The sequence below is a fragment of the Drosophila teissieri genome, chromosome X, assembly GCF_016746235.2.
Source record: "Drosophila teissieri strain GT53w chromosome X, Prin_Dtei_1.1, whole genome shotgun sequence".
NCBI lineage: Eukaryota > Metazoa > Arthropoda > Insecta > Diptera > Drosophilidae > Drosophila > Drosophila teissieri.
Genome location: NC_053034.1, coordinates 9172115 through 9184662, shown reverse-complemented (window position 1 = coordinate 9184662; position 12548 = coordinate 9172115). Strand labels below are relative to the sequence as shown.

The 12548-nt window shown below is 46.9% G+C and overlaps 4 protein-coding genes across 4 annotated transcripts; 2 read left to right on the top strand and 2 right to left on the bottom strand.

The window, feature by feature from the left end:
- The first annotated feature begins 173 nt into the window (after positions 1-173).
- LOC122624821 (early nodulin-75) lies at positions 174-1277 on the top strand. The gene has a single exon (XM_043804536.1). It carries the CDS (start codon positions 174-176, stop codon positions 1275-1277), a length of 1104 nt encoding a protein of 367 aa, XP_043660471.1.
- Positions 1278-2007: 730 nt separating this feature from the next.
- On the top strand, positions 2008-3401 carry LOC122625181 (gustatory receptor 8a). The gene is made up of 3 exons (XM_043805146.1): positions 2008-2848; positions 2907-3148; positions 3204-3401. Exons 1-3 carry the CDS (start codon positions 2008-2010, stop codon positions 3276-3278), a joined length of 1158 nt encoding a protein of 385 aa, XP_043661081.1. The 3' UTR covers positions 3279-3401.
- Positions 3402-3451: 50 nt separating this feature from the next.
- On the bottom strand, positions 3452-6993 carry LOC122625180 (protein GPR107). The gene is made up of 7 exons (XM_043805145.1): positions 6645-6993; positions 6460-6570; positions 6253-6398; positions 5333-6191; positions 5141-5274; positions 4812-5079; positions 3452-4511 (listed from the first exon to the last, which is right to left on the bottom strand). The coding sequence occupies exons 1-7, from the start codon at positions 6753-6755 to the stop codon at positions 3924-3926; spliced, it is 2217 nt and encodes a 738-aa protein (XP_043661080.1). The 5' UTR covers positions 6756-6993; the 3' UTR covers positions 3452-3923.
- A 379-nt stretch (positions 6994-7372) lies between these two features.
- Positions 7373-12388, bottom strand: LOC122625178 (glutamate receptor 4). Its single transcript, XM_043805144.1, has 5 exons — positions 12322-12388; positions 12113-12262; positions 11603-11988; positions 9470-9649; positions 7373-9400 (listed from the first exon to the last, which is right to left on the bottom strand). Exons 1-5 carry the CDS (start codon positions 12386-12388, stop codon positions 7373-7375), a joined length of 2811 nt encoding a protein of 936 aa, XP_043661079.1.
- Between the last annotated feature and the right edge of the window lie 160 nt (positions 12389-12548).

Below are 12548 nucleotides of genomic sequence, written 5' to 3'. Positions count from 1 at the left end.
ATACTCACAGAGGGCATTCGAAGGTCGACGCAGGGCAAGGTGGCATCCATTTCACCCGAGGGCCCCGTAGGTCAAGACGCTTGGCGTCGCCAGCATTGGCTGTTGTATATAAATTTTGACAAAAGAAAGACTTCGGTTTAAACCAATTTTGGCAAGGCGGCGGCCATAAGGCGATGACCACTCGACGCGACGACATGGCATGGATTAGCTGCCGTTCCCATCTGCTGGTGCCACTGATCTCGGTGCTGCTGATACCCCTGGTGGCGGGATTTGGCAACGAGTATGTCCACATCAAGGTGCATGTGCCCAAGGAGGAGTCGGCGGCGGAGGAGTCGCCGCCCAAGGTGATCCACCATTACCACCATCATCCGCATCCGCATCAGTTATACCGCAGTCGAGGACGAGCCCGTCCCAAGCCCAGTCCCCTGCTGGAGAGCGTAATCCTCACGGATCTGGACAAGCCGCTGCACATGAGCGAGCATGCGGACTATCTGAATCACGCCAAGGAGCTGGCCGACCACCTAACGGAGACGTATGCCAGGAAGGCAGCTCCACCGCCACCACCGCCGCCGCCGCCCAAGAAAAAGGTCAACACCTATACGATCATTGAGGAGCCGCACAGACCACATGGCTATGACTACGAGGAACACCACGAGCCCAGTGTGGAGACGTATCGAGTGATTGAGTCGCGGCCCAAGCCGCAGCATCATCATCACAGCCACCACCATCCGGTGGAGGAGGAGGAGGTGGACGAGGATTTTGGCTATCACTATCCGAGCGGGGGAAAGCATCATCATCATCATCAGACCGGCGCCTATGCGGAGCCCGCACCCGTGGAGGAGCACGTGGACCAAGAGCCGGACACTGGTTATAAGTACTCGCCACCCAGTCACGCCTACATCCCGCCCAGCCACGGTCAGGCCCAGCGAAGCTCCAAGCAAACCAGGGCGCCAGCCTATACCCTCGAAGCTCCGCAGGAATCCTCCTTTGGATACGATTACTCGCGACCCTCGGCCGGAAGTAGCACTGACTTCCGGCCATCCGTCCAGGTGCCATCCAGTGACCCGTACGGCGAGGAGGAACCGGCGGACACCTATGGACCACCGCTAACGGCCACAAGGCGTCGTCGGCCATCCCAGTCGCTGGTGGATTGGCCCGAGGCCAAGGGTTTCAACAGTGCCGCATCGGAAACGTACAGTGGTGTCGATAGCTACAATGTGGGCCATGTCCAGGGCTACGGATCCAGTGGCTACCAGTACAGTGGGCCCTATCTGTAGGTGTACCAACACCGCGCCTAATCTAAGATCTATTTATTGCATTTTTTTTCGTAGCTTCGTAAGTTGTATTAGTATCAGTTTTAAGATTTAAGCGATAAATAAAAAAATGTTTACAGACACTTAAAGAAATGTTATTACACTTTCCGGAAACTAATTTTTAAAAGTAATTTGAAATATCCATTTAATGTTCATGTTCTTTTTGAGTTTGAAGTGCACAAACCCCACTTGGAAAAACCACTTATCGAGTAATAAAAATAGTTGCAGTAATAAAAAAGAGACTGTCCAATTAATATACAAATTATGATCTTGAATTCGCAAATTAGTTGATTTAAACACTAAAAATAAATATTCGAATGGTCCAAGAGTGAAATGCACCTATTTTTGTTATTGATTTCAACTTTGGATACCGGTTCACTCAGCCATGGGAATTTAATACTACTACTAAATGCAATTATCCTAAGCCTTCATTCTACTTATAAAACTATAAACCTATAAAACTATAAAACTATATAGCGTAGACTGTGGGCACAAGCAATCTGTACTTTCTGGTTATTTATATTCTCTTCAATACGGAAATCGAGGAAGGTACATGGACTACTGTTCTCAGTGTTTTTGAAAAAGCCACTTAGGCTAATGGATTTCTCAGTTGTTCGGTGGCCCATTTAAAGGGAGATCGGCCGCGGGGATAAGGCATGTCCATCTGAAGGGTTTCGCGTCCGAGTAGTCAACGATGAGTGGCCGTCTGGGTCGGGTTCTGCAGTTCCACCTGCGGCTCTACCAGGTGCTCGGCTTCCATGGGCTACCGTTGCCAGGTGATGGGAATCCGGCCAGGACTAGGAGGCGCCTGATGGCGTGGAGCCTGTTCCTACTCATTTCGCTGAGTTGCCTCGTTATGGTGTGCCTATTCAGCGGCGAGGAGTTTCTCTATCGCGGCGACATGTTCGGCTGTGCCAATGACGCCCTGAAATACGTATTCGCCGAGTTGGCCATGCTGGCCATATATCTGGAGACGCTGAGCAGTCAGCGGGATTTGGCCAACTTCTGGGGCCTTCACTTCAAGTTGGGTGGCCACAAAGTTGGTTTGGTGAGCCTGCGCCGTGAGTTCCAGCAGATCCGTCGCTATCTGATATTCCTGTACGCCGCGATCTGCGCCGAAGTGGCGATCCATTTGGTATTGTGGCAGCTCCAAGCGCTGACCCATCACATGTTGCTCTTTTGGAGCACCTATGAGCCGCTCGTGTGGCTGACGTACCTGCGAAATCTGCAGTTTGTGCTGCACTTGGAGATGCTCCGGGAGCAGCTGACCGCCTTGGAGCGGGAAATGGGACTGCTGGCGGAGTACTCGCGATTCGCCAGCGAAACGGGCAGGAGCTTTCCCGGATTCGAGAGTTTCCTACGACGACGACTGCTGCAGAAGCAGCGCATCTATAGCCAAGTGTATGACATGCTCAAATGTTTCCAGGGTGCCTTCAACTTCTCCATCCTCGCCGTCCTGCTGACCATCAACATACGCATCGCCGTGGACTGCTACTTCATGTACTACACCATCTACAACAATGTGCCCAACAATGGTGACTTGGTAATCTATTACTGTAATATATCTGGTCTATATAGAATATCATCTTACAGATTACTTCTTAATCGTGCCCGCCTTGTTCGAGATTCCCGCCTTCATATACGCCTCGCAGAGCTGCATGGTCGTGGTGCCAAGGATCGCCCACCAGCTGCATAACATAGTCACTGACTCCGGCTGCTGCAGCTGTCCTGATCTCTCCCTGCAGATTCAGAACTTTTCGCTGCAGCTCCTGCATCAGCCGATACGAATCGATTGCCTCGGACTAACAATCCTGGACTTCAGTCTTCTAACTCGGGTGGGTGGACACTCTCGACGCGTAATGGTTTCCCATTTAACCACTATCCTTGCAGATGGCCTGTTCCGTGGGCACCTACATGATCTACACCATTCAGTTTATACCGAAGTTCGGCAGCACCTACATGTAGGACGTCCTTGGAAGTGGAACACAATTAGGTCAACTTAATGGTGAGGAAATGCGTTTGCAGTTGTCCTTGAAACCTCTAGAGATTGAACAACTAGCATTTCTCGATCATATTGAGTGCACTGTTTGGTTTTTAATCTCTACAAGTTTCAGCCACAGCTCAAATTAGATTAGATCTTGGGTTTACATATTAAAGCTTTGTTATATTCATAAAATTATAAGTAATTACATAGATGTATTTATTTATATGTATATGTTTATATATATCTTAAACCAAGGATAGGGCCTGGGTGTCACAAGCGTTCAGTATTCCGTAAAGCGGATTCATTATTTATTTACAAGGGTTCCTTGGCTAGCGACTGGACGGGCACTGGTGGAGGTGGTGGAGGAGCATTTGGTGCCCACCAAACGTAGTGCCGACGTTTCCCTATACAAGTTCACATGCTGAGATTATTCCCTCCATTGCCATCGCATTTGTTTTGTTTTTCTTATTTATGTCTCGTAAGATGCGCTGAACGTAAAACATATATTTTAAAGTAAAGGTAAAGTACTAGCTCAGAATATGAGTCCCATCCAAGACTCCGGGGACAGACTACGGACTATGCGGGGAATATTGGTGATGCAGCTCAATTGGCTTCCCTTAAGGGGCCTAATCGTACTCATGGCTTGATTCCCGCTTTGCAATCAGGTTCTCGCGCTCATCATCGTTGCCCTCGATGATGGTGATTCCGCCCAAGCTGCTTCCGTGGTTCCGGTTTAGCTGCTTCACCCGGTGCACCGTCTCCGTGAGACCAGACTCAGTAAGTACTTCCACCTCGTCGTCGTCCTCGTCATCGTCCGGCACAGTGAAGTATGGATGCGAGGATACCGGACGGAATTTGTAACCAGTTAGCACGAAGAACACGTAGGTGGCCATCTCACGGAACATCTCGTCTAGCCAGGCGTACTGGAACACCACCGTCATCTGCAGCAGGTCGACGATGATCCGCGTGAAGTAGATATAGCACACGATCATGATGTAGAACTGGCGGAACAGCTTTAGCTTGCGCAAATTGATAGCCGCCTTGCCATCTGTCGCAGAGGCCTCATGCAGATGTCGGATGGACCACACGATCGGGAACAGGATGGCGCCGCAGCACAGCAGATCCACGAAGAAGAAGATGTTGTGCCAGGTGCGGAACTCGGCGTCGCTTTGATCAGACTCGTCCGTAATGATCTGGGCCACGTTGGCCAGAACCTGCAGGCGGAAAATTATGAATACTTTTAGTATTTAATAACTAACAAACAAAACGTTCCTCGAATTTCGAATCGACTTAACCACTAAAGCTTTAGATTATACGAATCACGCTATCTATTGACACTATCTATTGACAAACAAGACTTAATTCACCGTGAACGCGACGAAATCAGCCATGAGCGCCTCGCAATAAAACTAACTTTCAATGAAATATTTTAATTGCTGATGACTAATTAGAACTGTTTCAGTTACTATGCGTTTCCGTATTAGCTTGGGCAATCATAGAAAATTAAAATTCACCTGCAGTGGGATCACGATCATGAAAATCTTCTTGTCCTTGTCAGAGAGAATGTGCTTGATAAAAGTCCAACCAGTGCCAATCAGCACGATGGTGATGAAGAGCACGGCGCCCTTCAGCAGGTGGGCAATGTAGTAAAGGATGGCCCAGGTCTCCACGTGCTCGCCCCGCTTTTCAATGAAGTGATAGTTGATCGAGTGGAACATCAGCGAGAGCGACTTGAGGAAAACCAGTACGGCCATCAAATAATGGATTTTGTACACAGTGTGCCTGCCGCAAAGAAAATACAATTATTATTTTCGCAATTCCCCCACCATCCACTTATACTCACTTGCTCTTCTTCAAAATGAAAACCCAGAAGAGGCCGGAGAGAAAGAAGAGCAGGCTCATCATGAAGTACAAAGCTGGCAGGGGCATTTCTCCAGCCGATAGGTAGTTGCCATTGTTGTTTTCCTCAATATCCACCTAAAAGAAAGTCAGTCACATTAGTTAAGATCCAAGTGGAATAGTTGCTGTTACTCACATTGAAGGACATTATCTTTGAGGTGTGATAGTTGGGACAGGCGTGGAAGTAAAGGTTGTACAGGCCCTCATCACTGGGCGTGGCCACCATCATAGAGAAGTTAAAGCTGTAGTAGTTAACCTTGTCGATGGTCTCCCTGACCAGCGGCATGGTCGAATCCTTGCACAGGTTTTCTTGCGATTGCTTAAACGAGTCGGGTCCATATGAATCTTCTTCAGAATCGTCCTCGTGGGGGAAGGGGTTTCCGGGAGCTGTGTCCGTATCGGTGTTTCCATTTTTCACATCCACTTGAGTATCATCTTGGGACGGAGCAGCTGCTTGGCCATTTACAGCCGGTGGTGGGGCTGCGACTTTGGGCTCTTCTACGGGTACTTGCTTTGCTGGGGTTTCCTCCTGTTTGGCGGGGATTTCATCCTTTTTAGCAGGGGCTTCTTCTTGCTCCTGCTCACTCTTAACGGCTTCCTCCACTTTAGGGGCTGCATTTGGTGGGCGAGGTAGCTCCTGCTTGTTAGAAACATTCTGATTGGCAGCCACTTCTAGCTTGGGAACAGCCTCCTCTTTAATAGCCTCAACTTTCTGGGCCGGGGCATCTACCTTGGGTGCACCTTCCTCTTTGGGCAGCTCAATTTTGCCCGCGACCGCAGCAGGCGAGGAGGACTTTAAATCCGCCGGTTCCTGCTCCAAGGGATCCTCCATGGACTCATCTGGACCTTCGACGGAGAAGTCTTGGGCAGAGCGAGTTTGCCGAAACAGGACCGAATCGCTGACCTTGGCCATGTGTGGGTTTCGCTTGGTTCTGGACGGGATTTGGTTGTAGATGTGCATATTGTGCCATTCGGGGGAGCACTTAACACGAACTCTGCAGAAGAAGGGGTATCAAATGAGAAAGAAATATATACAAAAATAAAGAGGTTACTTACTTCAGCTCCTTGAGGTCCAACACGAAAAAGAGAATAGGTCCGCTGATCTGGTTTTTAGGTGATTCCTCCAAAATGCATTTATTTTGATGCGAGTCCAAGTAGGGATTCAGCTGGTCAATAGTGGTCTTGTCCAGCGACAGGCCCATCTGCAAGAGAGAAAGCTGGTCAGAAGAGGAACTGGTGGATGCCATAGCCGGGATAACCTACCAGATCTGTTGGCTGTTCATCGTCAAAAGTCAGCTTGCTGAGCTGCACATCCAAGTGGCCATTAGTGTAGAATCCAAAGGTGCTGAGTGCGATGTACTGGCGACGGTCATTCTGTGGGTAAATCAGAAAACATGGTAAACTATGAGTCAGTTGCTCCAGGCTGGCAAGGGTGCCCCCCAACTTACCCTCACTTCCAGGTGATGCTTCCGCCCAAGGACCTCCAGTGGGGCCCAAAGAAGCGACGCCAGTGCCGCCAGCACCACTATTGATTTAATATCCCCGCCGGGAGCCCACATATTTTCGTATTTTCCCCGAGTTTTCCGCTCCTATTCTGCGGCGACGTCTCGTGGCACTTTTGCTCCGCAATTCCGGGCGGAACGTTCCGGCACAGAGTACCGCGCTAGGTGCGATCCAAAATGCGGCAATCGATTTGCCGCGACCGCCGTCACAGTTCCTATTATTCACACCTCACCTTGATTAAAACCCCAAAGAATTTTATTTTTCAGCTGGGGGAAAAAAGCTGACCTATCGGAAACTATCGTTCTTCGATAGCAGCCTGCGTTATTTGTTCGAACCTATCGGATCGTATCGATATAAAAATACCACACGAGTAAATCGTAGCTTTTTCCCCGCTAAATCTGGCTTTTTTTTTTAAAACGGTGAAGCGGTTAGCGGGAATTCAATTTTCAAAACACATAATATTAATTTACATTAGACATTTTAGATCTGAAAATATCAGATGAAATTAATACTTTATTCGGTTGTGTTGTTTATAACTGTGCAAACAAGTTTCGAAACGTTGTCTCATAACGCAAAGTTTTCGCTTGTTTTAATATTGAAATTTGAAAATTCTGCATATTAGGTGCGGCAAGAAAAATATTTGTTTGTGTGCTGGTCGACCATGTGGTCCTCCTCATTCCATGTAGCCACTCTGGGAGCCGGAGGTACCAAGGTTCCTCCTTGAGTAAAGTCCCTGACGCGGCTTAAACTTGCCATCGCCCAATGTGATCCTGGCCGGGAGTTTCTTGCCCCTGAATGTGGCTGTTTCGAAGGAGGGCGGTGGCGACACCTTCGCTTGCTTCTCCTCCGCCTCCGGCACAGGGATGTGCCATGCCTGCTTCGTGGTGCTGGTTGCAGTGGGTGGAGCTGTTGAGGAATCACCTCCCGACCCCGACAACTCATCCACCGGACGCACCTGGGTTATCTCAAGAGCGTTCTGCTTCTTTTTGTAGTAGAGCACCTCCATGCCGAGGGTCATCATTGCCAGGACGAGGCCGAAGAGGGTGGCTATGAAGACGCCGCCCAAACTTTCCAGGGTGATGCCCTCCTGGTCCTCCGACAGCGGGCAGTTACGCAAATTCGATTGGTTCCAGTACTTGGCCTTCAGCTCCTCAAAGAAACGATCCTTCTGCAGCTCCAGGATGGCGTAGCTCAGCTCGTCGCCCAGATGACTACCCTGCTGGACGGCCACGGCATATGGCTGCTCGGCGAACACCTCACCCACCTCGGTGAGGTTACAGTTCCGAGTGATCTCGTACTTGATCTCCGCCGAATCGTGGATGAAGGCATAATCGGCATTCTCGTGTGCATCCACATTGGCGAATCCCTCCTTGGCATCCGCCACCGGCTGAGAGCTATTGATGGCCAGCAGTATATGGCCATACTGCTCCTTGATCGGATAGTCCCAGATGCGGAACTTCTTGAAATCCTTGCTTGCGTTCAGGGCCAGCTCCTTCCACATCCGGTAGAGCGTGTCCTCGGCGAACTTCATGTTCATAAAGTATTGATGCGTATCGGAATCCTTAACCACGGTGTAGTTTATCCGGGACTGTCGAGCCAGTTGTTCCAGCGACTGCACCGGCGTCTGCATGCGCTCCACGGTGAGGAAGGCGGCCAGATTGGCCGTGAATGTGGCCAGCATGAGCACGACGAACAGCCAATAGGCGGCCACCAGCATCCGGCCGGAAATAGCCTTGGGTGCTTCTCCTCCTCCCTGAGGCGTAAACGAAGTAAGGGCGAACCAGAAGCTCTCCCGCAGGGTGAAATCTCGGCATGCATACGGATATGCCTGGCGATTATTTCGCGAGCTGTACGGCGAGTACTTATCCATGAACCAGATCATTATCGCCGTGCCCACCAAAGCAGCCACTATGCTCAGCCAGACCTCCACACGGAGCACGGTCATGAACTTGAACAACGATGTGCGCCGCACCGGCTTCCGGATGGCTATCGATATGCCCGTTTGCTCGTAGTACGGCGGCAGAAAGTCGATCACCTCCTCCCGCTCCGAGTACATCTTTAGTGCGGCAACGGCGAAGTCCGTTTCGCCTCGGACCAAATCACCCACCACCCCATCCCATTCGCCTCGCTCGTTCATCTCGCCCATGTGTCCCACCTCCGGGGCCACGATCTCGAACTCGAAATTCAATTTTTGCGAGAGCCGGATGATGAAGTCGATGCAGTAGCCCTCCCAAATGGGCGAACCACTGCGATCCCGCATCAGTTCACCGGTGCGCTCCTCTCGTCGCATATAGCTCCAGGGAATGCTCTCGGCGGTGCCGATCCGGAAAAAGCGACGCGCCGGGCTGATGGTCTCGTTCAGCAGCCGCATCTCGCCCACCGACGACCAGGCGGCCAGATCCGTCTTCGCCTCGTGCTCGGAACTGTAGTACCCGGCCGATATGTTCACCGCAAAGCTGAGGCCCGGCACTGGGCTTTGGGATTTACCCTGGAGCTGTGGCAAAGGCGTAGCGTACGCGAGGAAATTGCTCCAGTGCACCATGTCCAGCCAGTTGTAGTCGTCCTTCTCCAACGAATCACCCACCTCCGTGTATGAGGCGGTGGCATTGCAGTCCTGGTAGATGGCCATCGGATACACTGGACTCACCTGGGCGGCATTTATCAGGCTGCGCAGCACATTCAGCAGCATGGCACGTTGCATCTGGCGGGTTAGAAAGTACAAGAATCGAAATAGGATGTGTCATTCAATGTGGGAGCACTCACTACATACCGTAAAGCCACTTCTGCAGTAAAGATCCGGCATGGGCATCGATCGGCAGATCGCACGAAAGCTTAATGTGAACCGGGTGCTCAGTTCCGCCTGACGCCTGTACTTAAATACCGGATCCCGAGTGTCCAAAAACACAAAGTGCCACTCCAACGGTCGCTGAAAGAGTCCAGCCTTTTGAACCTGTCGATTGATAAAAATTTCATTGTAAAAAATTTTAATATTTTCTGTGAACACAGTTTTATTGGAAATTTAATTACGAACTCAACGAGGTATGACATTCCATATTTGGACCAATATTTCGAATGTTCTGATCAAAATACTGATATTTATAATAGCAGAAAAACAGAAAATCAATTTTCGGCGACAATTCCAAATCATCATCAAAAATTGAAAAAAAATTTTAAAAAAAATTGAATTTTTTCTGTGAACACAGTTTTATTGGAAATTTAATTACGAACTCAACGAGGTATGACATTCCATATTTGGACCAATATTTCGAATGTTCTGATCAAAATACTGATATTTATAATAGCAGAAAAACAGAAAGTCGATTTTCGGCGACAATTCCAAAATCATCATCAAAAATTGAAAAAAAATTGAAAAAAAAATTGAATTTTTTCTGTGAACACAGTTTTATTGGAAATTTAATTACGAACTCAACGAGGTATGACATTCCATATTTGGACCAATATTTCGAATGTTCTGATCAAAATACTGATATTTATAATAGCAGAAAAACAGAAAGTCGATTTTCGGCGACAATTCCAAAATCATCATCAAAAATTGAAAAAAAAATTGAATTTTTTCTGTGAACACAGTTTTATTGGAAATTTAATTACGAACTCAACGAGGTATGACATTCCATATTTGGACCAATATTTCGAATGCTCTGATCAAAATACTGATATTTATAATAGCAGAAAAACAGAAAATCGATTTTCGGCGACAACTCCAAAATCATCATCAAAAATTGAAAAAAAATTGAAAAAAAAATTGAATTTTTTCTGTGAACACAGTTTTATTGGAAATTTAATTACGAACTCAACGAGGTATGACATTCCATATTTGGACCAATATTTCGAATGTTCTGATCAAAATACTGATATTTATAATAGCAGAAAAACAGAAAGTCGATTTTCGGCGACAATTCCAAAATCATCATCAAAAATTGAAAAAAAATTGAAAAAAAAATTGAATTTTTTCTGTGAACACAGTTTTATTGGAAATTTAATTACGAACTCAACGAGGTATGACATTCCATATTTGGACCAATATTTCGAATGTTCTGATCAAAATACTGATATTTATAATAGCAGAAAAACAGAAAATCGATTTTCGGCGACAATTCCAAAATCATCATCAAAAATTGAAAAAAAAATTGAATTTTTTCTGTGAACACAGTTTTATTGGAAATTTAATTACGAACTCAACGAGGTATGACATTCCATATTTGGACCAATATTTCGAATGTTCTGATCAAAATACTGATATTTATAATAGCAGAAAAACAGAAAATCGATTTTCGGCGACAATTCCAAAATCATCATCAAAAATTGAAAAAAAATTTAAAAAAAAAAATTGAATTTTTTCTGTGAACACAGTTTTATTGGAAATTTAATTACGAACTCAACGAGGTATGACATTCCATATTTGGACCAATATTTCGAATGTTCTGATCAAAATACTGATATTTATAATAGCAGAAAAACAGAAAATCGATTTTCGGCGACAATTCCAAAATCATCATCAAAAATTGAAAAAAAATTGAAAAAAAATTGAATTTTTTCTGTGAACACAGTTTTATTGGAAAATTAATTACGAACTCAACGAGGTATGACATTCCATATTTGGACCACTATTTCGAATACTGTGATGAAAATAGTGAAAATAAAGTTCGCAAAAAAACAGAAAAACGATTTTCGGCAAAAATTCAATATTTACGATTGGTATTTTTGGTATAACTTGGCCAAAAATGGTCCGAAAGGTAAAAAAATTACATATTTTGATTCCTAATTACCAATACCAACCAAACATATAACTTATAATTTTGGTCAACAAATGTATTTTTGTAGGGCGGAAAATCTGAATATTTCCTTTTTTCGTACGATTCTTGATCGCTGTACACTTGCTCACCTTATCAAAAATGCCATTCATGGCGGCGGCACGTGCAAATAGTGCTATATAAGATGGCGCCGGACGCAGCGATCGAATGCGGTTGAGAAAATTCTGGCCAGGATCGGTCTGACTGGCGTCCAGTATGAGTGTCCGAAAGGGATAGCCGATTAGCATCTGCTGCATGGCTTCGCCAGCATCGCGGGCATTCATGAACACCATGGCCACGTTGTTGGCCCGCTTCTGGCGCATAAAGTCACCGAACATGTCCAGAAACGGTCGCAAGATCCGCTCCAGACGCACATAGCCAATGCCCAGGGAGCGGACCAGGTTGTATCCCTCCTCCCAGTGGCTGTAGGTGAGGTCGATCACGGCACTGGTGCCGACAGAGGACAGAATTTCACAAACTGCAGAAGGACAAATGGTTGAGAAAATCTGGGAAAACTGGATTATATAATAAAATGTAGCATACTCCTAGGCACCTTTATAGGTAGTTGCAAAACCCCACCTTAATGCCAACGTTTTACTTACACCTCTGCATGTCCAAACCATCTTCCGACCGGGTCAGAGTCAAGGTGGTATCGGCCACCTTAACATCAAGACGCAGTGCATCTAACTCCTTGAGAACCACCGCTATATCAGTATCGAATTCCGACCGCTGAACGGGCTCAATCCAAAAGGCTTATAGGAGTAATCAGAAATTTAGCTACCGATCGAGGCGAATTTCCAAGAACACCCACTTATCTTGAGAACTTCTGAGCCGGCTAAGCGGAGTGCTAGAAGAAGAACCAGTAGTAGCAGCTCCATGGCCAACCGATTGCAGACACTTCTCGCCGGGATTTAAGTCCTTGCGATGTCGCAAATTGAACAACAGCCGCAATTGCTGTCCAATTAGCCCAATTATATGATGGCGTGCGGTGCCCATCATTGCTCAATATGCATATTTTAGCAGCTGGAAATGACAGTA

What these genes read in the sequence shown, in the direction of transcription:
- LOC122625180 (XM_043805145.1), bottom strand. Translation starts at nt 6,755, where the DNA reads ATGTGGGCTCCCGGCGGGGATATTAAATCAATAGTGGTGCTGGCGGCA. An exon ending in TTCATTTTGAAGAAGAGCAA is followed by an intron (nt 5,080 to 5,140) that starts GTGAGTATAAGT and finishes TCTTTGCGGCAG; the next exon opens with GCACACTGTGTACAAAATCC. An exon ending in TGATCGTGATCCCACTGCAG is followed by an intron (nt 4,512 to 4,811) that starts GTGAATTTTAAT and finishes TTCCGCCTGCAG; the next exon opens with GTTCTGGCCAACGTGGCCCA.
- LOC122625181 (XM_043805146.1), top strand. Translation starts at nt 2,008, where the DNA reads ATGAGTGGCCGTCTGGGTCGGGTTCTGCAGTTCCACCTGCGGCTCTAC. An exon ending in CAACAATGTGCCCAACAATG is followed by an intron (nt 2,849 to 2,906) that starts GTGACTTGGTAA and finishes ATCATCTTACAG; the next exon opens with ATTACTTCTTAATCGTGCCC. An exon ending in ACTTCAGTCTTCTAACTCGG is followed by an intron (nt 3,149 to 3,203) that starts GTGGGTGGACAC and finishes CTATCCTTGCAG; the next exon opens with ATGGCCTGTTCCGTGGGCAC.
- LOC122624821 (XM_043804536.1), top strand. Translation starts at nt 174, where the DNA reads ATGACCACTCGACGCGACGACATGGCATGGATTAGCTGCCGTTCCCAT.
- LOC122625178 (XM_043805144.1), bottom strand. Translation starts at nt 12,388, where the DNA reads ATGGAGCTGCTACTACTGGTTCTTCTTCTAGCACTCCGCTTAGCCGGC. An exon ending in CTCAGAAGTTCTCAAGATAA is followed by an intron (nt 12,263 to 12,321) that starts GTGGGTGTTCTT and finishes TACTCCTATAAG; the next exon opens with CCTTTTGGATTGAGCCCGTT. An exon ending in TGAATGGCATTTTTGATAAG is followed by an intron (nt 9,650 to 11,602) that starts GTGAGCAAGTGT and finishes ATCAATCGACAG; the next exon opens with GTTCAAAAGGCTGGACTCTT.